Source organism: Schistocerca cancellata, chromosome 3, assembly GCF_023864275.1.
Source record: "Schistocerca cancellata isolate TAMUIC-IGC-003103 chromosome 3, iqSchCanc2.1, whole genome shotgun sequence".
NCBI lineage: Eukaryota > Metazoa > Arthropoda > Insecta > Orthoptera > Acrididae > Schistocerca > Schistocerca cancellata.
Window position 1 is genome coordinate 388,682,158 of NC_064628.1, and position 25,527 is coordinate 388,707,684.

Consider the following 25,527-nt stretch of genomic DNA (forward strand, 5'->3'; position numbering starts at 1 on the left):
TGCAGTCATTGATACGTATCCCCTGCCTCACTCAGAGGAGTTGCTCACAAAGTTGACTGTGGGTCAGTTCTTTTCGAAAATAGACTTAGCTGAAGCTTACCTTCAGATTCCATGGATGAGGCATCAAAACAGTTGCTTGTGGTTAATAAGCCTTTTGGCCTCTATCAGTATCAACAGCTAATGTTTGGGGTAGATAGTGCACCTGACACATTTTAATATTTTTTAGACCAAGTTACGTCTGTTGCCCCTCAGTGCATTAACTGTCATGATGATATGATTTTGACGGGTGCTACCTTGGAGGATCATCTATGTCACCTCCATTTATTGTTTACTGTTCTACAGGCTGTGGGCCTCAAACATAATTTTGCCAGGTTTCACTTTTTCCATTCTTCCAGTGTTTATTTGGGTCAAGAAATTTCCCAGCAGGGCATGCACCCCATGGAACAACATGTCACCACAATTACAGCTTTCTCTCATCCATATAATTTATAAGGACTTCTGGCATTCCTTGGTAGTGTGGCATACAGTCACAAGTTTATTCCTAGAGTGCCTACTATCACCTACCCATCACATCTGTTAGTTCAGAAACATGCTCCTTTTGTGTGGTCTGCTGTGGCAATGGATCTGGTACTCCAACAGGTTGTATGCACAATACAGCACGGGTGGCTCTACTGGCACTGAGCCAGGCATCGAACCTGCTTCAGAAATTTTATGTGCTACGGCATTGCCTCACCCTTTCAGATGATGTTATTTTCCTATCAACAGAAGGGTTTACTCCCTGTGTCACGGTCTCAGTGGCTCTATGGTGGGAAGCCCTCAGCTTATTACATCAGGGCCACTGGGAAATCTCTTGCATAAAACTGCTAGTGTGCCACCATGAGAAGATGGCATGAATACATACTTTTCTTGCTTCACTCAGGGCCCAACCAACCTAAATCCATCACTGCCTCCTGGAGGTAGTTAGATCTATGTTCAATAAATTATATTCTTGATAAACAAAGTGATGTGGAACATGTCAACTGAACAAAAGCTTGTACTCAATACTCTAGAATTCCTCTGTGGTACAGGAATTGTTAAGGAGAAACAACTGCACCCTACTGTGATGAAGCAAGCTGGGATAATTTTAATTCCCCTCTTGTTTTGCCTCTGCCTCCTTAAATTCATTTTGTTTCAACTATTTACCATTAACATATGTGAATATGATCTGCATTTCCACAAAAGAGAAAGGTTGGACCTCAATTTTAAAGTAAATAACACCAGATCTAATTTTGTGCTTAGTTTTACGTATGTAATTGATTTTCTAATTTATTTTGACTATTCATAGTTGGTACCTTTCATCATACGGTGAAATCAGTAATTGTTTCTTAACTTAAATTCTATTGTTGGCATATAAACAAATATAAATCCTGCACTGATTATAAACGTTTGGAAGATGAAATGCTAGTAATCTTGAAGTATCTATTTGCCTATAGTCGGAAACATGTTAGCAAAGCCAGTCCTTCATTAATTCCAAAGTAATTAACAGTCTTGTCAGAAGTATTGTTTGCAGAACTATATTTGTTAATTTCATGATTTAAACAAATAATTTGGCCTAACTTTTGTAGTAGAAGAAACTGTTAAAAAGAAGCAATTTTTTGATGTATTCAATCAATTTAATGAGTTAAGTTTTAATCGTAATTTATGTAAATTTCACTTGAAACAATGTGTAGTTTCAGCACCTGTTATTGTGATGATATATAAGGGCCCAAGTTTTGGTCACAAGACAGTCAGTCCATGGCCAAGTTTCTGATGAGTAACCTGTGCTGGTTAGAACAACAACAATGCTTCAAATTAACTGTGGAATAAGTGTTAAAGAATTAGGCTGTGTGTAAAAACAGTGACAGTGTCTGCTCCATATATACCTGATTATTCTTCAAGATCTGTGGACTTCGTGGTTAGGTTTTACTGCTCGTAGATGTTCAACAAGAAACTATTGTAGCAGTATGTGGAGTTCCGCCTGATAACTATTAGTGAGGCTTGTCAAAACTTAAACAATAGTGCACTGGCTGTATAACTGTGTGTTATTAGGGGGTTGTGAACAGTGAAATTAAATTACTGTAAACCATAACTGTGCATATGTCGGCTACATCATTTAAAGTAGTCAGTGTCGGAATCCACACAACCCATTTTTCAACCAGTAAATTGACACCGAGAACAATCTTCAGCTAACGAAGAAATTAAAAGCAGGCAGAACCACGACACTACATCTGAAAATACTTCTGTCTGTCAGACATTTCACTTCCTTGTGGAGAATGTTAAAGAGTTTTATAGCTCAGCACTTTACTCTTTCCTGTGTCAGTCTTAGATTCTGTAGAATGAAATGCAGATCATTTTCCTTTCTAGTATTCTATTTGTGAACGTCCTCATTACTCTCAGACTGCAATGTCTTGCTGACAACAGATTTTTCAGTAAATACACTGCACGACAGAATCAAAGGATCACTTTTTTGAAACCACGTAACTGTCTTCCATTGTGACATAGAAGTTTGAAATTTGCCTCAAGGGTGCACACAACCTTCCTCTCTGATGGTGCAAAAGCTTGGCACTCTGTGACATTGCCCTTGGGCTCAATTACACTTCAAGCACTAGGTGTAAATGCGTGCAAAAAAGGCCAGAGCTCAGAAATTTGTGTGATGTGTAAGGTGGTTAATGATGTCATACTGGCACAAAATTTCACCACAGTTCTGTGCAAGCCACTGTAGATGTGTCACACGCTGGGAAGGTCATCACACCTCCTCTTAAACACGTTCACCCTTTCTTTTGATATCTGTGCGACAGATGTCAGAATAGCGACACCAAAGGTTATCGAGATTATCATCCTGATGCTCATTGCACTGAGAACTGTCATTTTAGATGGTGAAGAGTGTTGGTGTCAATGCCCTATGGAACGGAGTGGCTTTATTGATGCTCTTTATGCCACCCTCCGAGGCTTTTTCGTGTCAGTTCTGAGAAGCAAAGTGTCCGAAATCTTTTCTTCAGCCACTCATAAGAAAACCATGTGGTTTCAGCACTGGGTATCACTGTTCTGACCCCGTCAAAAAAAGGGATGAAATGTGGGTAAGAGGAGGTGTGACAACCTCCCTGACATGTGGCACATCCACAGTGGCTTCAGACAGAATTGTTGTGAAATTTTATGCCGTTGTGACATGATTAATCCACCTTACAACTCACATGAACTTCTGACCTGTGGCTTTTCTTGCATGTGTCGACACCCTACTGTCTGAAGCATCTTTCATCCTGAAAGTGACATTGCATAGTTCCGTGGTCATGCACCATTATAGAGGAGGGTTGTAGGCACCTTTGTGCCAAATTTAAAAAGTTACTCATCAGAATGGGACAAAATTATAGGGTTTCAAAAAAGTGATCCTTTAATTCTGTTGCATTGTGTGGATGCACTAATAGGCTGTGATTAATATTCATTGTTGCATAAACAGATGCTTGTATGATGTACTTTTGTGAACACCACAGATAATTCAAATTCCTTTTTGTGCAATCAACTTCTTTCCATTGAGTGATAAGTTGCTGCCAGAAAATTATCCTATAGAACATCAGTGATTGAAAATAGAAGTTATTGGTTTCTATGCCCCCTACAGATGTGAATTATGGTTAAAATGTGTGATCTAAAACATTTTAGCAGGTATTCTATATGAGTTTTCCAGTTTAAGTTTTCACCAATATGCAACACAATAACTTGTTAACTTTATATCCTTTCAATTAATTTTTGTTGGTACACTATGTTAATAGGAGGTGGAGTATTTTTGACAATACAGAACTGTAGGAGCTGTAGTTTTTCAACATTCAGAACCCATTGTTAAATATTTATAAAACTGTAATTTACTAGTTTTGGTGTCAGTGTTCCTTTGTATGTTCCAACAATAATGTTTTTCTTATCTGCTAAAAGGGCTAATTCTGTCTCCAGTTGATAATTAACAGAGAGCAAGAACAGTAACAAGTCCCTAATTGAACCCCTGCGGAATGGTTATTGTGATTTCTCCCACGCAGATAATGTGGCAGTGTCCTTTGTCCTAGTGTAATTTCCAGCATTCTGTTTCCCAGCCACACACATGCTGAACCATATTTCCTATAATAACTACTTTAACTGGAGAATCCCCTTTCACTTGACAGCATTTAAGGAAAACATTACTTGTTACAAATATTTAAAATGTGTCTATGTTTATATCACCAAACATTTTGAAGCAATTGATTTCTCTCTTAAAACAGATCCAATGAAGCTGTCTACAGGAAGAGAAGAGAGGTTATAATTGATTCTGATGTAAAGGAGACGTTAGAGCAGTTAAAACAAGACACTAAGCTGCTAGAGCATGCTCTCATAAATCACAGAAATATTTTGGAACAGCTTGAAGATGACATTGCAGAAATGAAAGCAGCCTTGAACAAGCAGGATAATAACACAAGGCATGTGGTTAGTTTATACAAATTCATTCATGAGCACCTGATTAAGAGACAGCTACCAAATATTTTATGAAGTGCTCTGTCTTCATTGTTTGTAAATAAGCATTATTGCTATACTAGTTGAAATAATTATTGTTTCAAGGAACAATCGCATGAATGTTTTTACATAACTGGTTTCAATCCTCTCAATAAATCTTCAGATCTAAAAGTAAAACTTCAGTGTGCTACATGGATGAGCATGTATTGGCTGTCTTGATCAATTATTGATTAACAGTGGACCTGGGTATTTCATTTTTACTGTGTATTTTAACTTGTGCACATAGCTTCAGTGTACATTGATAGATTTTTTCCCCCTATCAGTGAGTAAAACATTTACCGGTAGACTGTCTTTCTTGATGAAATTTTAGAATTGGCTCTTTTTTTAGAGTCTTAATATTATTGTTTGCAAAGAAGCTTTCAGTTTCTTTTGTTTATGTGCCTTGTTGTAAATGAGAAAGGAGAGTATTTTTTTGTTGATCTAGGGAGTTACGTAGCTTCTAGGTCACTCCTTGTAGTTGAAGCTGCATCAGAACACTTCATGAGATCTGTCACCCGATGTAACCTCTGGTGTATTTATCTTTCTCTTTTTAATCCGGTCACCATAGTAGATTGTCTTGAAGCAGAGGTCCTGCTAATCATTGCCTCTAAAATCCCATGTGTAGCTGAGGAGAAGCTTGACTTCTTCACATTCTGTAGCTGTTATGGGAGCAAAAGAAGATAACTTATACTTACATCATGAAAAAGCACATCCATTAATATCCTTTTATATTTTCTTGAGTGGGTGTACAGATCATTTGAGTGACTCATGAATTAAAGAACAACACAACTTTTTATACAACACAAGCTTTGAAGGCTCAACATGAGAATCCAGATTACAATATATCTCATTTGTCACAAAACCATCCTTTCTTATTTTCATTCTTGGAGAGTGTGGTTGCTCTTTGATGATCAAGCTACGATGCCAAAACGTAAAAGGACCCACCCACAGCAGGTGAAGCCATTTATTTGTCATCACATCTTGCTGTTTTCTCATATTTTACACCTCCCATTTAATACCTGCACACCTGTGCACAGTATATGTTCTGCAACTATCTCCTTGCTTAATATTACTCTGTCACGATCATCTTTCCTTTCACTACACAAATAGTGTGAAGTGTCGTATGCATAAACGGCATGTTCAAAATGTATTTCTATTGCCAGTTTTTGTTGCTGATATTTTCTCATTTTTATTTTTTATTTAATTTTTGTATATTTCATTTTCTTGCATGTCTACCTGGGATATTTTTATTTTCTTTTTATTTATTTATTTTTTGTATCTTATTCCTTTTTGAAGGTTTTTTAAAGTAATTATTCTTCACCTTCCTGTAATGTCAATTTTCATATTTACCAGTTTTTTATAAAGTGTATGGATTGGCATTTTTTAAAAAAGGCCCAGCATTATGCCAATCTATTTCTACTCATTTCTGTCTGAGGCAATTTACCTTTCTTTCACTATCTGTTTATTAGTTCATCACCTTAGTACAACAACTAGATAACAGCAAATATATTGGAAGAAATATGTTTGAAAATTTAACAGAATTTTAAAGCTTCACTATACTATGTTTGAAATAATTCTGATCTGATGTATTTAATTTGAAAAGTATAGTACCTGTATTTGTTGCACTGGTCCACATGGTGAGTTACCTACTTGTTATTTCCAAAATAAGCCAATTGCTATCTATAGTAAAGTATTTATTTGCAGAAAAATACACAGTGATGTTGAAATATGCAAAATTGTTTTAAACATACACAATAATGCTGAATATTCAGGAATTCATTCACTTTTTCGCCTTTTTTTGTTTCAAAAACAATTGGAGTTGCCCGAAGTCATTTACAGATTTTCAGATGATGATTTACATCTTTCTGAATCTTCATGATGAAATAGGTTTTTGTAATATGGCCAATATTCTGATCTAAGTGCAGGAAGCACTGACTTGAACAGGGGTGTCAAATCATTGCACTTTTTCTCTGTTATAGCCAGGATGGATGTGTACAAAGATTTGGTGTCTGACAATGTGATCATGTTGACTTTTCTTGTTACAGCCCAGAACTCTAAACACTTCAACAAAGTGTTCTTTGAATTGTAAACAAATAGATGCCGTTTTGTGAAGTTTACCCATCACATCCTCTGCTGTTTGACTGGCTTCATATTCACATCTTCTTTCTGCATAGCCATGCAGTGATTCAGACAATACTTCCAATTGATAATTTCTCATGGCTTCGACTTAAGGTTTGTTATCCTTCGTCCTTACACTTCTGACAATAGTTGTCTGATCAGCAGGCTACTTTACTTTTTTGACTCTTTTTAGCTCATTTTTGTTTGGTCACTTCCTTGTCTGTTCAGTTCAAATTTTGCAATTGATTTTAAACTAACTTTCCAATGAGCTAGAGACTTGAAACTTTCAACATAGCTTAGAACCAGATGACAGTGTAGTACTGACTTTGTTTCTTGTCTGGTGTGTGGAGGACAGTACTTTGTGCATCATTGCCGTTTCACCCTTTTCCCATTCCAGTCGCAAATGGTTGCTGGTAAGCCTCTCTATGTACTTGAATATCTGTAGTTTTTATCTTCATGGTCTTTTCACAAGGTATTTGCAGAAGGAAGCAATATAATTATCGAGTCAGAAGAAGAGAAACTGAAATAAACCTGTTGTAGTTTCATCAAGATGTTTGAAATCGATTGAAAAATTTCACACATTCAAGACTATAAAAGAGGAAAATAATTATTTCAACAAAAATTGATATTTAATGTACCAAGTCTTTCGCTTGGACTACAAAGTACAAAATAATTTCTGCTAGCTGCTTGCAGATTCCTAAACCCATACAAATGGTCCTAAAAACTTTTTATTCTGAATTTTTGTGAAAATACTTGTAAGATTTTAAGTGAAAAACGTGGGATGCATGCAGTACATAATTGATGCAGGAATAGTTCACCTCTTTGCTATATTACCAACATAGTATGCTAGTGAAGTATTACAGCTAAGTAACTGAAGTTATCTACTTGTAGTATTATAGTTATCTCTTCATCGGCAATCCCTGTTAAAGCTCTACTTGGCAACTCAAGATATCTGTTTGTAGCACAGAAATACTCCCTGGGTTTAATACCTATTTGTTGAAATGCAGTAAGTCCAGAGAGGTGTCCAGTTGTAACATTGAATAGAGCATATCGAACTAGACAAGAGTCATACACATAACTCAAAGGTTCAAAACATCATGTTACCTTGTTGCAGTAAGATGACAAACTAATTCCTATGTATTGTCAAATTGTAATAAAAATAGTAAATGGCTTACTGATGTATAGTTTTAATGTTTCATAGTTTAGTCAGTCTTTCATTTTGCAAACTTCCTGGAGCTGTGTTTTGATCCAGACCATTTCAGTTTCCTGTTACTTGAGACTGAGTTATTTTCAATTTTAATTTTTGCATATTTGGGTATGAGAACTTTTCTTACTATAATCAATTTTAGCATTACTTCTAATAACTTTTATTCTCAGTTTCATAAGCGCTCTAATATATCTGTATGCTTGTATCAGAATGTAATTTATAAACAGTGAAAAGTTGATCATTTTCATTGTCATTGCTGCATTCACTAAAATAACTTTTGTTTCAAAACACAATCACATTTATGTTTTTAGGTAACCAGTTCCAAATGCCTTAAAAGTTTCTAGGGGCTTAAAAACAAAAATTAAGACTTCATTTTGTTGCATAGAATCAGCATACGCTGTCACTCATCAGTTGTTCATTATGTGCATCAGTATATCATTCCGACAAAACCCGAATAAGCTCATATCCATTTTATCTCTTTTTGCCTCATTGACATTTCCTGGATTTCAGCATCAAAGCTACTTCATAACTGCTTAAAACCAAAATTGCAATTCTGGCATTTATGATAAATGTGTACAGCCAATGGGAAAAATATTGTTCAACATTTTTTTCATATAGGCCATGCAATCTCTTCCTAGGGTCCCGAATGGTATTTTCTACAAGAGATTGCTGGTAAAAATCAGAAATGAAACTAAATATCCTCAAATATTCAAAAACAAATTAAAAGGATGCCTCATTCATCACTCTTATAATTTATTTGTATATTTGGATTCATGGATCTAAATTCCAAGTAACTGTAATATTTGTATTAAGCAGGCCTTCACTTTGGCAGTATACAGACAGTTGATAGACATCTGTGTAAAGTGTCAGTGACAGTGGGGCACAAATGGCAAAAGTTCAAAACCATCATTTAGTATCCCTTAGACAAGTATGTTTTGAGCAAGATCTTAAGAAATGGGGAAGACCCACTGTGGTTTAATAGCTGTGTTAGAAAACTGCTGTATAGACAAAGAGAAATTTATCACATATCCAAGAGAATTCAAAACATAGTTGATAAACAAAAGCTGTAGGAAGCAAAGATCAGCATAAGAAGAACAGTGAGACAAATGAACAGTTACTTTGAAAGTAAACTTTTGTCAACAGATCTGATGAAAAACACTAAAAGTTTTTGGTCTTACATAAAATCAGTATGCAGTTTGAAATCACTTATTCAGTCACTCACTGACCATACAGGCACCAAAATGGAGAATAACAGAGAGAATGTCAAAATACACAGGGGAGGGGGTGGGGGGAGTAGCATGGTGAAGCTGAGAATCTCTAATGGGCAGATCTTTGAAGATGGACACAAGCTATCTTGTGAAAGCGTGCTCCAAAAGTTTCAAGAATCAGCACTAATTCAGTAATCTGGGAGTGTATTAGAACTACGTATATATTGCTCCTATTGGAGAGAGATTAGAGTTGCATCTGAGGTGTGCATGTCCTGATCAGTAGCGTCCCAGGTGTGCTCCATAGGTTTGAGGTAAGATGACTGAGGCCCACCCAAGCATGCTCATTCCTGTGAACTGGTTCTCAGTTTTATCAGAATTTGAGTGTGATGGAATGGAGCATTGTTGTGCTAAATGGGCAGATCATATGCAGGATACTGTAGGTGAACAAAGAGACAGTCACATGATCAGACAGATTGTTCCTGCAACAGATTTCATCCCTTGCAAATCTCCCCCCCCCCCCCCCCTCCCCCACAATACATTAACCGTCTGCATGGACAGGATGTTCTTGTGAAGTAGGTTGCATCACCTCCTGTGGTATTTTCAGATCTACATCTGCCCTCTATAAATTACTGTGTATGTCATGGCAGAGGGTTATTTTTTATTGCACCCTATATTAAAGTTTCTTCCCATTTCATTCAGTGTGGGGTGTGCAAAGTATGGCTGCTTGTATGCCTCTGTTTGAGTCATTACTTGTCTAAGTTTGTCTGCTTGATCTTCACAGGATAGATACAGACAGGGCTGATGAATAGTTTCTGTGCAGAAATATGTATTTTGAAGTTTACTAAGCAAGTTGCAGTGAGCTGCTTGCTGGTTTAGATTTTTCAGTATATCTATCACCTTTTTGTTCCAGATAAAAAAGCCTATGATAATTTGCACCACCCTTTACTGTCTACGCTCAGTTCCCTGTAAGTCTAATCCAACATGGGTCCCATACACTTACGCAATACCATTCCATATTAATGTGGTAGAAGAGGAGTAGTATGACTTTTGACATGGTAGAACAACAGTAGATCCAGTCTTTAGCTGAGTGGGAGACAGTTGTTGGAAAGACATTGGGGTATAGGAAAAATCTGGTGATGACCTGTCTTGGTTAGTGAAGGCTCACAATAGTGTCCACAGAGAAAATGTATGGAAAACTTGGGAGGAAGGGAGTTGAAAACAGACAATTGAACTTATTCAAGAGATATGCGACACCTGTGTCCAGACCTAAGTTAGAAGAACTGATTGACTTATGAATGTTATGGGCTTGAGACAAGAAAGTGTGATTTCACCATTATTATTTATAACAGCAATGGATGAAGTCATGAAAGAGACAAAAGAAGTTCATAGGGAAAGGGAGATGATCTTATGGCTATTTGCTGATGATATCATGGCTTGAGGAACCAATGGTAAGGATGTACAAGAACAAATAGATGTCTTAAATGAAAACATCAAGAAATATGGAATGAAATGCAGTGTGGAGAAAAGTAAGACTATAATGGTAACCAGAGGAGACAGAAGGCGAGATAGAAAGGACAGGCTATTGAAATTGTGGATAATTTTAAATGCTTGGGAAGTTTGATAATAAAGAATGCAAGAATGGAGGCAGAAGTTAACTAAAGGGTACAACAGAGGACTGCATTTTACCAGTGTGTGAGGAACTTGGACTAGGGAAGGTAGGTGCCTTGAAGCATACAGAAGTACTGTAGAAGATATACTTCACACCCATGCTAACTCGTGCATCAGGGACCTGAACAGTGACAAGTAAAGAGGAGTGTAGAATTCAAGTTAGTGAAATGAAATTCCTAAGAAATATGTTGAAGAAACAGAATGAGAAATGAAGATGTTAGGAACAAAACTGGAGTAGAAAAGCTACATGAGAGAATTGATGGCCTGATGCTGGGTAAAGGGGGAACTGACATTTGCACAATATTCAAGTGTGGAGCAGTGCAAGGGTTTCGTATGCAATTTCTTTTTGAATACAAACTGCAGTTTCCCAATAGCCTACCACTGACTAATAGCCGGCCATTATCTTAACGTACCATAGGGTTCATACTGAGGCATATAGATAGTCATTTTTTGCTTGCTCTATTTGTGAGTGCAATAGAAAAGGAAGTGACTAGTAGTGGAACAAGGTACCTTCTGCCATGCACCGTACAGTGACTTGTGTAGCATGAATGTAGATGTAAATACAACCAGTCCTATGTGGGTGTTTCACTTCATATCTCTACCCATTGTTTCTCCTAAATGTTTTGTAACATGACAGACTCTATTTGTGACTCATTAATCCTGCAGTCAAAAGATACTACACTTTTACATATTTCGTCAAGTGCAGAACTTTGGCAACTCTCTCTTTCAATGGACAGAAATGCAGTTTTTAAACCACTCTGATAGCTTGTCAAGCTCTAACGAATATTACTGCAGTTTTTATTGGATAGAACTTCCTCATAAATAACTGTATCATCTGTGCAATGTGTCTAAGATTGCAACTAATACCATCTGCTAAGTCATTAATGTATAACATGAACAGCGATTATACTATTATGCTCTCATAGGGCACACCAGGAATTATTTCAGTGCCTATACTAAACACCTTTTTCCAAAGCTGTTTCACAGAGGAAGACCGCACTGCAGTTCCTTCTCTAAATCCTCGCACCAACGAAAAAATGGCTGACATCGAAATAAGTGTCCAAGGAATAGAAAAGCAACTGGAATCACTCAACAGAGGAAAGTCCACTGGACCTGACGGGATACTAATTCGATTCTACACAGAGTACGCGAAAGAACTTGCCCCCCTTCTAACAGCCGTGTACCGCAAGTCTCTAGAGGAACAGAAGGTTCCAAATGATTGGAAAAGAGCACAGGTAGTCCCAGTCTTCAAGAAGGGTCGTCGAGCAGATGCGCAAAACTATAGACCTATATCTCTGACGTCGATCTGTTGTAGAATTTTAGAACATGTCTTTTGCTCAAGTATCATGTCGTTTTTGGAAACTCAGAATCTACTATGTAGGAATCAACATGGATTCCGGAAACAGCGATCGTGTGAAACCCAACTCGCTTTATTTGTTCATGAGACCCAGAAAATATTAGATACGGGCTCCCAGGTAGATGCTATTTTTCTTGACTTCCGGAAGGCGTTTGATACAGTTCCGCACTGTCGCCTGATAAACAAAGTAAGAGCCTACGGAATATCAGACCAGCTGTGTAGCTGGATTGAAGAGTTTTTAGCAAACAGAACACAGCATGTTGTTATCAACGGAGAGACGTCTACAGACGTTAAAGTAACCTCTGGCGTGCCACAGGGGAGTGTTATGGGACCATTGCTTTTCACAATATATATAAATGACCTAGTAGATAGTGTCGGAAGTTCCATGCGGCTTTTCGCGGATGATGCTGTAGTATACAGAGAAGTTGCAGCATTAGAAAATTGTAGCGAAATGCAGGAAGATCTGCAGCGGATAGGCACTTGGTGCAGGGAGTGGCAACTGACCCTTAATATAGACAAATGTAATGTATTGCGAATACATAGAAAGAAGGATCCTTTATTGTATGATTATATGATAGCGGAACAAACACTGGTAGCAGTTACTTCTGTAAAATATCTGGGAGTATGCGTGCGGAACGATTTGAAGTGGAATGATCATATAAAATTAATTGTTGGTAAGGCGGGTACTAGGTTGAGATTCATTGGGAGAGTTCATAGAAAATGTAGTCCATCAACAAAGGAGGTGGCTTACAAAACACTCGTTCGACCTATACTTGAGTATTGCTCATCAGTGTGGGATCCGTACCAGATCAGGTTGACGGAGGAGATAGAGAAGATCCAAAGAAGAGCGGCGCGTTTCGTCACAGGGTTATTTGGTAACCGTGATAGCGTTACGGAGATGTTTAACAAACTCAAGTGGCAGACTCTGCAAGATAGGCGCTCTGCATCGCGGTGTAGCTTGCTCGCCAGGTTTCGAGAGGGTGCGTTTCTGGATGAGGTATCGAATATATTGCTTCCCCCTACTTATACCTCCCGAGGAGATCACGAATGTAAAATTAGAGAGATTAGAGCGCGCACAGAGGCTTTCAGACAGTCGTTCTTCCCGCGAACCATACGCGACTGGAACAGGAAAGGGAGATAATGACAGTGGCACGTAAAGTGCCCTCCGCCACACACCGTTGGGTGGCTTGCGGAGTATAAATGTAGATGTAGATGTAGATGTACTTTGTACCAGACAAAGTGCTGTGTAATTTGTAATCTTGCCCTCCCTCGCAAAATTTGTTGTTTGTCACTCTTCAAAATAATTTACTCTTTTAATAAGCTTTGAGAGGAATAAGATTTACAAATAACTTTTTTACTTATGTTCTTTTCTTGCAGTTGGCTCAAATTCTTCATGTTTGGGGGTTGATTCTTGAGGCTGAAATTTTTGACTTTGTAGGTTCCAAATGACATGATAATTCTGAAGTAAGCCTGCTCCATAATTTGTGTTTCTGTAATTTTTCTATTCTATCACATTTTTCTATGCTACACTGTCTTTACAATCTCCACTTTTAAATCAAAAATTACATTGTTATTGCCAAAATTAGAAACACTTCCAACCACATCAGAGGCATGCCCACTACTAACTCATTCTGCAGAACTAACAATATTCCAAAGAAATTACAAATTTCCTTAACAAATGAATATCCACCAATTTATCTTGTTGTTGTTGTTGTCGTTGTTGTTGTTGTGGTCTTCAGTCCAGAGACTGGTTTGATGCAGCTATCCTATGCAAGCTTCATCATCTCCAAGTGCCTAATGCAACCTACATTCTTCTGAATCTGCTTGGAGTATTCTTCTCTTGGCCTCCTTCTATGATTTTTACCCTCCACGCTTCCCTCCAATACTAAATTGGTGATCCCTTGATACCTCAGAACATGTCCTACCAACTGATCCCTTCTTCTAGTCAAGTTGTGCCACAAACTCCTCTTCTCCCCAATTCTATTCAATACCTCCTCAATAGTTTTATGATCTACCCATCTAATCTTCAGCATTCTTCTGTAGCACCGCATTTCGAAAGCTTCTATTCTCTTCTTGTCCAAACTATATATTGTCCATGTTTCACTTCCATACATGGCTACACTCCACACAAATACTTTCAGAATAGACTTCCTGACATTTAAATCTATACTCAATGTTAACAAATTTCTCTTCTTCAGAAACGCTTTCCTTGCCATTGCCAGTCTACATTTTATATCCTTTCTACTTCGACCATCATCAGTTATTTTGCTCCCCAAATAACAGAACTCCTTTACTACTTTAAGTGTCTCATTTCCTAATCCAATTCCCTCAGCATCATCCGACTTAATTCGACTACATTCCATTATCCTCGTTTTGCTTTTGTTGATGTTCATCTCATATCCTCCTTTCAAGACACTATCCATTCCGTTCAACTGCTCTTCCAAGTCCTTTGCTGTCTCTGACAGAATTACAATGTCATCGGCGAACCTCAAAGTTTTCATTTCTTCTCCGTGGATTTTAATACCTACTCCAAATTTTTCTTTTGTTTCCGTCACTGCTTGCTCAATATACAGATTGAATAACATCAGGGAGAGGCTACAACCCCGTCTCATTCCCTTCCCAACCACTGCTTCCCTTTCATGTCCCTCAACTCTTATAACTGCCATCTGGTTTCTGTACAAATTGTAAATAGCCTTTCACTCCCTATATTTTACCCCTGCCACCCTCAGAATTTGAAAGAGAGTAATCCAGTCAACATTGTCAAAAGCTTTCTCTGAGTCTACAAATGCTAGAAACGTAGGTTTGCCTTTCCTTAATCTAGCTTCTAAGATAAGTTGTAGGGTCAGTATTGCCTCACGTGTTCCAATATTTCTACGGAATCCAAACTGATCTTCCAAACTGATCTTCCTCGAGGTCGGCTTCTACCAGTTTTTCCATTTGTCTGTAAAGAATTCGCATTAATATTTTGCAGCTGTGACTTATTAAACTGATAGTTCAGTAATTTTCAGGTCTGTCAGCATCTGCTTTCTTTGGGATTGGAATTATTATATTCTTCTTGAAGTCTGAGGGTATTTCGCCTGCCTCATACATCTTGCTCACCAGATGGTAGAGTTTTGTCAGGACTGGCTCTCCCAAGGCTGTCAGTAGCTCTAATGGAATGTTGTCAACTCCCGGGTCCTTGTTTCGACTCAAGTCTTTCAGTGCTCTGTCAAACTCTTCACGCAGTAGCGTATCTCCCATTTCATCTTCATCTACATCCTCTTCCATTTCCATAATATTGTCCTCAAGTATGTCGCCATTGTATAGACCCTCTATATACTCCTTCCACCTTTCTGCTTTCCCTTCTTTGCTTAGAACTGGGTTTCCATCTGAGCTCTTGATATTCATACAAGTGGTCTCTTTTCTCCAAAGGTCTCTTTAATTTTCCTGTAGGCTGTATCTATCTTGCCCCTAGTAAGATACGCCTCTACATCTTTACATTTGTCCTCTAGCCATCCCTGCTTAGCTATTTTGCACTTCCTGTCGATCTAATTTTTGAGACGTTTGTACTTCTTTTTGCCTGCTTCATTTACTGCATTTTTATATTTTCTCCTTTCATAAATTAAATTCAATATTTCTTCTGTTACCCAAGGATTTCTACTAGCCCTCGTCTTTTTACCTACTTGATCCTCTGCTGCCTTCATTACTTCACTTCTCAAAGCTACCCATTCTTCTTCTCATGTAGTTCTTTCCCCCATTCCTGTCAATTGTTCCCTTATGCTCTGCCTGAAACTCTGTACAACCTCTGGTTTAGTCAGTTTATCCAGGTTCCATCTCCTTAAATTCCCACCTTTTTGCAGTTTCTTCAGTTTTAATCTACAGTTCAATAGATTGTGATCAGAGTCCACATCTGCCCCTGGAAATGTCTTACAATTTAAAACCTGGTTCCTAAATCTCTGTCTTACCATTATATAATCTATCTGAAACCTGTCAGTATCTCCAGGCTTCTTCCATGTATACAACCTTCTTTTATGATTCTTGAACCAAGTGTTAGCTATGATTAAGTTATGCTCTGTGCAAAATTCTACCAGGCGGCTTCCTCTTTCATTTCTTAGCCCCAATCCATATTCACCTATTACATTTCCTTCCGTCCCTTTTCCTACTACCAAATTCCAGTCACCCATGACCAATCATAAACTTCCTTGAGAGTTTCATTTGCTTTCTCTATAAGGAGTTCACTTGTTTTCTCAGTGGCTATAATATTCCTGTCATCAGTGAACAGAATTTTTTCGCCATGAGTAACACTGCTGGGAAAGTCATTGATGTATATCAGGAATAGTATTGGTCCTAAATGCTACCTTGTGGAACCCCTACATTGATGTATTTTGGTTCTGATAAGTGTTTTACAATATTCTTAGATCTATTTGAAGTATGTGTTATCTCTGCTCTTTGCACACTATCTGTTAGATATCATCAAAACCAGTCATTAGCTACCCCTCTTATTCCTAATGCTTCTAATTTATTTAATAGAGTCTTGTCTTTGACTATATCAAAGGCCTTAGAAACATCCAAAAATATGCCTGTGACACACTCATCTTTGTCAAGAGCATCAAGTACAACTTTTGTAAATTCTACTATAGCTGACTCTGTATTTTTGCCACTTTGGAAACCAAACTCTGATTCGCTTAAAAGATTGTATTCATTCAGGTAATTCATTAATCTGTCTTTCATATATGCTTCTATTATTTTTGAGAATGGTGACAGCAGGGAAATGGGCCGGTAATTTTCTATGACTTCTGCATTAACTTTCTTAAGCAAAGGTACAACTCTTGTCTGTTTTAACTGCTCTGGAAATGGCCCTGATGTTAAGGATTCATTTATTATATTTGTTAAGGGCCCTTGTATAATCTCTCTACATTGTTTCAGTACACACATTGGTACTTCATCTAAGCCAACTGACTTTTTATGTTTTAGTTTTTGAACAGTTTTATTGACTTCATTCTCTGTGATTGGAAGTAACATCATTGTATTTAATGCAACATTATTTACAGGTGTTATATTTGTTTTGGGGAATTTTTGCTGTAACTTCTCTGCAATACTTGGAAAATGCTCATTTGCTAAGTCTTGTGGATCATTTATTACTTTATCCCCTTCCCTTAGCAGTATATTATTCTGTGTTTGTTTTCCTCTCCCTGTTTCCTTTTTTATAACATCCCAGATTGCTTTGCTTTTATTCTCTGCATTTGTATATTATTTTTTCATTAAATGACTTTTTTGCAGCAATCAGCACCTTCCTGTAGATCTTTTTGTATCTAAATAGAAATTTCAGAATTCTGGATCATTGAGACTCTTTTTCATGGAACTGAGGTATTTAAGTGTTTGGGAGGACTCCTTAATACGTGCGGTTATCCACCTGTTTTTGTGAGATTTTGATACAGACATGCATACTTTTGGAAATGCCTTTTCAAAGTTCAGTTTAAATCATGTGGAGAATTTAGAGAATTTCATATTCACATTGGTTTCCCTATACACTTCATCCCAGCTTTGTTTTGCTAGTTCTTCTGAAAAATCTTTTATTTTGATTTCTGATAGATGTCATTTGTAGGCTTGTAGTTTAGGGAATGATTTGATGCCTGATTTTACTGTTGTTATTTGACTGAGATGATCTGATAGTCAGAGACCTTTTACAGCTACATCACAATTTTCCCTGTTCATATTTGTGGCCACATGGTCAATTACTGAAGTGGTCATTGTAGCAACCCTTGTTGCAGTATTGACCAATAGGGACATTCCAAAACTTTGAAGGATATTTATGAGGGTGCTGCTGGATTCATTTATGATGTTAGTGTTAATGTTAATGTCCCCACACAGAATTATGTTGAACTTTGTACTTGAGACTAGAACTTTTGTTAATTAAGTGTCCACAGTTCCACTGGGGGATCTACACACACACACACACACACACACACACACACACACACACACACACACACACAAAATTAATTTCTCTTACTGTAGTGAAGTCATGTCTTGATTTGAACTGTGTTACTTTTCCTGATATAAATGCATGATCCTCCACCCCCTTGAAGCAGTTTTACAGTAAGAGCTTGCCCTTTCATATGATGGTAATAGTACATGTTGAATTTCTGTGTCTCTACAAATGTTTCTTCGTACCTTTCATGCCCCTCAACTCTTATAACTGTTATCTGGATTCTGTACAAATTGTAAATAGCCTTTCACTCCCTGTATTTGATCCCTGCCACCTTTAGAATTTGAAAGAGAGTGTGGGTGTTTGGGTCCTTATCGCTATAAATAACAACCCGTTGATCCACTTGTTAAAACAATGAGCACATTTATTGTCACACTTCAGATATACATCATTACACATCGAAAGTATCACATAGACAGAACATAATGACCGCCTTGGCCCAAAGAGTTTTTGCACGCCAGAGATGTTATGGCACGTCAGTGTTACCACAGAGTACCCCCCCCCCTTTTGGATGGAAAAATGTAATCACGGTGCCACACCAGTGGGAGTATGCAGTGACCAGTTTGTGAGCTGACAGAGGGGGGGGGGGGGGGGGGGGGGAATAGACGGAGACACGGTGTACAACACATACAGTGTCCCCGTGGCGTCAATGAAAGATTGAATCAGGGAAGGATCTAAGGAATTGGGGATCAGTAGGAGTGGAGAATGGAAAGTTGGAAGGTGTCATCATCGGCGGAGTGGGGGGGGGGGGGGGGGAGTGTGGATGACTAAGAGAGAATGATTTGTGGTAGTTATACAGATGTAGACATCGATGGAGACGGTAGTGGGTTGTTGAATGTCGGGTGAGAAGTGTGTGACAGGCATAGCAGGAGAGGGTGGGTGAAGGGTGTGGACCCCGGACTCTGCCCAGTGACGGTCCCCGGCATTGGGGAAGGGGGCGTGGCCGGTGTGTCGTCCCTTGAGGAGGCGGCAGTGTGGAGGTCGTCGTCCGTCGTGGTCGGTGGCGTTGGGTCGCTGGAGGTGTTGTTGTCTGCAGTGACCCACACCAGCTCGAGTCGAGACACTGACACTGTCGAGAGTTTGCCTTTGATACAGATGTCGAATGTATTCGACGAGCACCTAAGTATCCTGTAAGGGCCTGTGTATGGGGGTTGCATGGCGGCATGCACTGTATCGCCCCTAAGCATCACAGCTTCACACGTGGCTAAACGCTGGTGCACGAATGTTTTAGGCGGAGTGTGTGCTTTCGGAGCGGGTGCTCTCTGCACTCGTATTTTCTGTCGTATGTTCTCAATTAGCACGGGGTATTCGATGGTATTGCCTCGACCCATCTAGTTGTTCTGTTGATAAAAGTAAGCAAGTATCGGTAACCATACACCTGGGGAAGGGGGCCGACAATGTCGATGTGGGTGTGGCGGAGTCTGCCAGAAGGAGAGCGGAAGATGCCTGAGGGGGTGTGCAGTGGTGTCCGACTTTGAACCGCTGGCACGAAATACAAGTGCGACACCAGTCACGACAGTCTTTGAGAAGTTAAGGCCATACGAAATGCTCGGCGATGATGCACGTAGTTGCGTGAATGCTTGGGTGGGCGAGACTGTGCAGTGCGTCAAACACTGAGCGACGCAAAGAGGAGGGGATGAGGGGGCGTGGTACGCCAGTGGAAGTGTCACACCATAGTTCCGAGCATGTGCCAGGGATCGTCTTGTGCACCAGGCACAGAGAGTGATTATTGTCAGATAAAAGCCTCACCAAGGAGTCATCATTTGTTTGCGCTCGAGCAAGAGCGTCGAAGTCGATTGAGGAAGATATGCCTGAGATCCAGGAGAAATAATCAGCAGCTATGTTGTTGGATCCCCGAATGTATTGTACATTAGTTTTGTATTGTGAAATGAGGTCGAAGTAATGGATCCTCCTAGGAGGTGGGTCGGGTGGAGGGTTCGTGAGTGCTTGAGCGAGAGGTTTGTGGTCTGTAAATATCATGGAGGGGCGTCCCTCAACATCTTCACGGAAATATCTAATGGCTTCATAGACATCTAAGAGCTCTCTGTCAAAAGCGTACCATTTGCACTGAGAGGGAGAAAGTTTTTTTGAAAAGAACTTAAGAGGTTGCACCACCTCTCCTCTATGTTGTTGAAGTACTGCACTGATAGATATTTCACTAGCGTCCGTGGTGAGCGAAAGTGTTGCATCTGGATGTGGATGGGCAAGCGTGATGGCTTCCACAAGTGCGGTTTTGAGTTTTTTGAAAGTCGCATTCATGACCTATGTCCTCGGCACGCACCTGTCGCCTGACGTTTGTGGCCCACGCAATGCGTCTGTGAGGGGGACCTGTAGTTCGGCGGCTCTTGGAATGTGGCGGTAGAAAAAATTGATCATTCCTAAGAAGTAGCGGAGTTCATTGTATGTTTCTGGTATCAAGAGCTGTTTGATAATGTCTATTTTCTCTTGTGTAGACTGGATACCATCAGCTGAACTATGTGTCCCAGAAAAACAACAGAATCCTGTCTCAGTTTGCATTTGTCTTTGTTGACAATCACACCGTGGGATTGTAATGTGTCGAACAGCACCTGGATGTGAAGCTCTTGTTCCTCCCGAGAGGAAGAAAAGATCGAAATGTCGTCCAGGTACGTGTAGCAGAAAGGTAGGGGTCGTAACACTGTATCTAAGAACCTCTGCCAGGTTTGGGCAGCATTTTTCAATCCATAAGGCATGTAAATGTATTTGAAGAGGCCGAAGTGTGTGGTAATGGCCGTTTTAGGGATATCTTGTTCGTACATTGGTATTTGGTGATACGCTTTCTCACAGCTACCACACTGAAAATTTTAGCGCCTGTCAACTGAGAAGCAAAGTCCTGAATGTTCGGTACTGGATAATTGTCCATGATTGTGTGGTCATTGAGACGTCTATAGCCATCACAGAGTCTGTATGAACCATCCTTCTTTGGGGTGAGATGAATCAGTGATGACCAGTCACTGGAGGATGGGAGTACAATGCCTGCTTTTAACAGGTCCGAGATGATTGCTTTCACCACTTTGAGTTTGTGTGGATTCAGCTGTCGTGGTCAGTGTCTGACCAGAGGGCCCTCAGTCGTATTGAGTTTGTGACATGCACCGCTCGTGATTGATAACATGCTACACGCGCCGCGGGGTGCGTCATTAGCATTTGAACTCTTGTGCAATGAGTCAGTGATTTGAGCACACGCCGCTTTGTGCGAAGAGCGAATACCTCGAGGTGAGGCGAGTTCGGATTTCATGCTCTGTAATGTCTGTTCGGTACGCTCGATAAGGGAGGTGAGCTTGGCCTGCGTTTGCTTGAGTTCACTGATTTCTTGTTGTTGTAGTAGCACACCGCAACTTTTACTAGTTAACTTGGCTGCAAGAAGAGCACATTCGGTCTGCAATAGTGAAATGTCAATGTTTGTTGACCGAATGGGTGATACAGATGCAGTGCCCATGAGGACGATAGTCTTTTGCGGAGGTTGGTGGACTAATGTACTTCGCGGAATGTCTAGCGAAAATTTGTAGTGTCGCAGAAAGTCAATGCCTAAGACCAGACAAGTCACCTGTGCCACATGAAAAGTCCACAAAAACTTCAAGTTTGTTGACAGTTTGAGCATTAACTGCGCCGTACCTAACACTTTGATATGAGAGTCATTAGCCGCACAGAACAGTCTGGGCGAGGAAGTTAACACAGTAGGTGTGAGAGCTGGAGGTATTACACTCATATCAGCACCACTCTCAACGAGGAATTTAGTTCCTGAGACGAGGTCAAGAGCGAATAGACAACCGTCGGCACTTACCGTGTTAGATGCTGTTGCTGCTGTTAGGTGTCTTTTTTTCCTGTGCATGAGATGCTGCGCCTAAGGTGTGTCGCGAGCTACGTTTCCTGCCGTGCAAGGGCTGCAACATTTCCTGGCCGCGTCGCCGAAGTTGGCGTGGAACCAACACAGCGGCCAGGCTGCGTTAGGCGGGGGTGATGTAGAGCTCCTGCTGTTGGCTGTGTCCGATGTGGAGCACTGCAGTGTGGTGTCGGTTGTCATGGCAGATGTCATGGAGGCTTATCTGGTTCCCCACGATGGCGTGCAGATGTCACCACTGTCGTAGTGTGAGCACTGAGGAAGCGAGCTCGCCCGAATCCTGGAGGGGGAAGGAGGGTTGGCGTGCTGTTGAGATCGCTACCCACACTCTTCATGCTGTGCACTTGCCTGTTAATCTGACATTCCACACTCCGATCCATAGAACACAAGGTTTGTTTCACCTGATAACGACGCCCTCCTGGGTGGTCCGCACTCGGAGATCCAAATGGGGGGACTAATTTACCTCTGGAATATTTTACCCAAGAGGATGCCATCATCATTTAAACATATATTAAAGCTGCATGCCCTTGGGAAAAATTATGGCTATAGTTTCCCCTTGCTTTCAGCCATTTCCAGTACCAGCACAGCAGGGCCATTTTGCTTAATGTTACAAGGCCAGATCAGTCAATCATCCAGACTGGTGCCCCTGCAACTACTGAAAAGGCTGCTTGCCCCTCTTCAGGAACCACACGTTTGTCTGGCCTCTCAACAGATATCCCTCCGTTGTGGTTGTACCTACAGTATGGCTATCTGTATCAATGAGGCACACAAGCCTCCCCACCGACTGCAAGGTCCATGGTTCAGGGGGGAGCGGGGGGGGGGGGGGGACAAATGACATTAGTATTTTGTAAATGAATCCAGAATTAAATTTAGTAATAAGTATCAGATTTTCTAATTAATAATAGGACTTTTAAGTGTGCCAGATATTTTGTAATTTCAAATTTTTCTAAAAGAAGAGTAATTTTAACTGTATGTACAGTTAGTACATATTGATAGAGACAAAGAAAATAAATGAATTTCTTTTTATATATTTTAACCTGAAATATAATGCATCATATACAAAATCATATGAAACTATTTTAGTTAAACATCTGAGATAATATTAACCTGTTTAAAAGGTAGAAAGTATTTTTGGTATCAACAACTTCTGTTAAATAAAGGTAATGTTGGAGGAGGGTGTCTCTTTACAATATCCCCTTCACAAAATTCAAAAACAATGTGTTTACAATATTTTGTGACACACTATAAGGTGTGCCAAACAGTGTACAATGTAATGCCAAAAGATAGAATACAGATGTCTAGAAGTATCTGATGCATAACATATTACAGAAAACACAAGAAAAATATCTACTATACAAGTCATAATCTATACATATTTCAGTACATGGCATTCAGATTTTCAGATCTGAGGAACATTCTGTCACAAGACAGTTGATACAAAGTCAAAACTACAACATTGCAACACTAAACCAGAGAAATAAATACAGAGACAAGGTAAATTACTAGAATTACAAATTGTAAGTTTACATCTCTAAAATCATACTTTCAAAACCTTCAAAAGAGAAGAAAACGGCGAGTGAGCAGACTTGAAAAACTCACGACAACGGGTACAGACCAGAGGAATATACTCAATCTTGAGTAGGATTATAGCTCAAAATCAGTCAGCCACATAAACCAGAGTATCTAAGGATATGTTGAATCATAAAAGGACAAAATAATGAAAAATATTAGGGCCTAAGCTTACGATGTGGGGGCTGACCCATGAATCCAAGCCACACCTGGTACTAACCAGCAAAACATGTTTTGACACAACAAAATGAATAAAGCTCATAATCATATCAATAAGTTCAATCATATGCAAAGAGTAATTGTAAGAAGCATCAAGCCTCAATCAATGGTTGTACCCTCTCCTTCAGTATACACACATAGTTTCAATGACCAGGGATACCCAAAACAAAGTTAAACATGACTTTGCCCACAACTCAACTTCCAATCAGATACAACATTTCATTACTCAGGATAAATACAGGTACACAGAGTCTAAATATCATTGAGTGGTGACATAATCAAGTAGCTTGAGGACCAAAATCAGTGTATGAATGCAGGCATGTATACATCCTGTTATATTGTCTATACTAATAAATGTTGTCTACACTGTTTGCTAATTGTCCATACAAACTAACCTACATACATAAAGGTGTAGACGAGTCATTTACAATTGATAAAAAAAAACTTATTTAAAGTTACATAATGTATTGGGAAGTTAATCCCATACTTGAAAAAACATACATTTATGTAGACTAACACTGCCTTTGGCAGTCTTGGCACACAGATCTCAGTCACTACACTGATGTGGTTGACAGATGCTTGAGTGCATTACCCAGCACCTATGATCTCTTGTTAAGTCGACTGGTCCAGCCAGGTACAGCCATTCAGCAGTGTAGGGAGTGGATCTGCCCACATCTTTCAGTTTCCTCCCCAGAGTTCTCATCACATGCTCCAACAGATAGGTAACTTCCTGTTTAGCATTCACATCAAATCCTGAGACATTGTTTTGTGTACTAAATATGCTGTTCAACACCTTCTTCACATCACACGGCATATGCTCTCCCTATTTTGTATTCCAGAAGCAATTACGTAGGATTTACATCAGATAGGATTAAAAAGTGATCACATTTGAAACTTTAATAAACAGAGCTAAGTGCAATGAGAAAAGAAAAAAAAATTGAACTAACAAGGTGATACACAGAGATATACTAAGATACTATCCCTAATTTTTGCAGTACAAATTATGAACATTGTCCCAATTCAAAATTGTTAAAGGATCTACTCATTTAGTCTCATGGCATATATGTATCAAATTCTAAATCACAAATCTATTATGGAACATAATTATATAGTGTATAATAGATTTTACTGCAGTCAATAGATAAGACAAAACTTTAGAAATCACATCATCATACATACTACATTCCTGACAAACAATACACCTTTATATAGTCTTATGACTCTGTAAATAGATTTAATCTCAGTCAATAGATAAGACAAAACTCTAGAAATCACATCATCTTACATACTAAATTCATGACAAACAAAACATAATTATATAGTATTATAAATCTACAAATGTAGTGTATACTTTCTTCTAGATTAGGGGTCATTATGCATCCATGTTCAAAGGTTTTGTCATCTATACTAAATGTTATCAGTACTTGAAATTTTACATACTTGCTTTGCTTACCAGTAGCTTTACACATACAATGGACATTTCCACAAAATTCTTACTATACTTAATCTTGTCTCAATCAAACAGTTCCCTTCCCACTGATCAGTCTCAATCTTAATGTAAGGACACCCAAAATCTGAATCATCTTCTCACTTCATGCAAAAGATCACTTTCTATTTCATCAAATGCTGCATCCACACTGTCTTTGCAGGATTTATCAACTTTATTGGTATCATAGCATTGCTTTGGTTACTCATATTGTCAGGTAAAGACTGAACACAATGAAACAATTCTATAGCACAACTGACATCACTTATTACAGACGGAACACAAAATATGTTACTGTCAAAATTACACTTCCTACTTATATCTTCTTCCACTTCATTTACCAA

At 39.1% G+C, this 25,527-nt stretch overlaps 1 protein-coding gene across 2 annotated transcripts in view; it reads left to right on the forward strand.

Moving 5' to 3' along the window:
• Window positions 1-25,527, forward strand: part of LOC126175102 (uncharacterized) — a 92,557-nt gene that overhangs the window by 13,487 nt on the left and 53,543 nt on the right. For both annotated transcript variants that reach the window (XM_049921657.1, XM_049921656.1), the window contains exon 2: window positions 4,260-4,454. In XM_049921657.1, coding sequence (XP_049777614.1) covers window positions 4,260-4,454 — 195 coding nt within the window. The remainder of the gene's footprint in view (window positions 1-4,259; window positions 4,455-25,527) is intronic.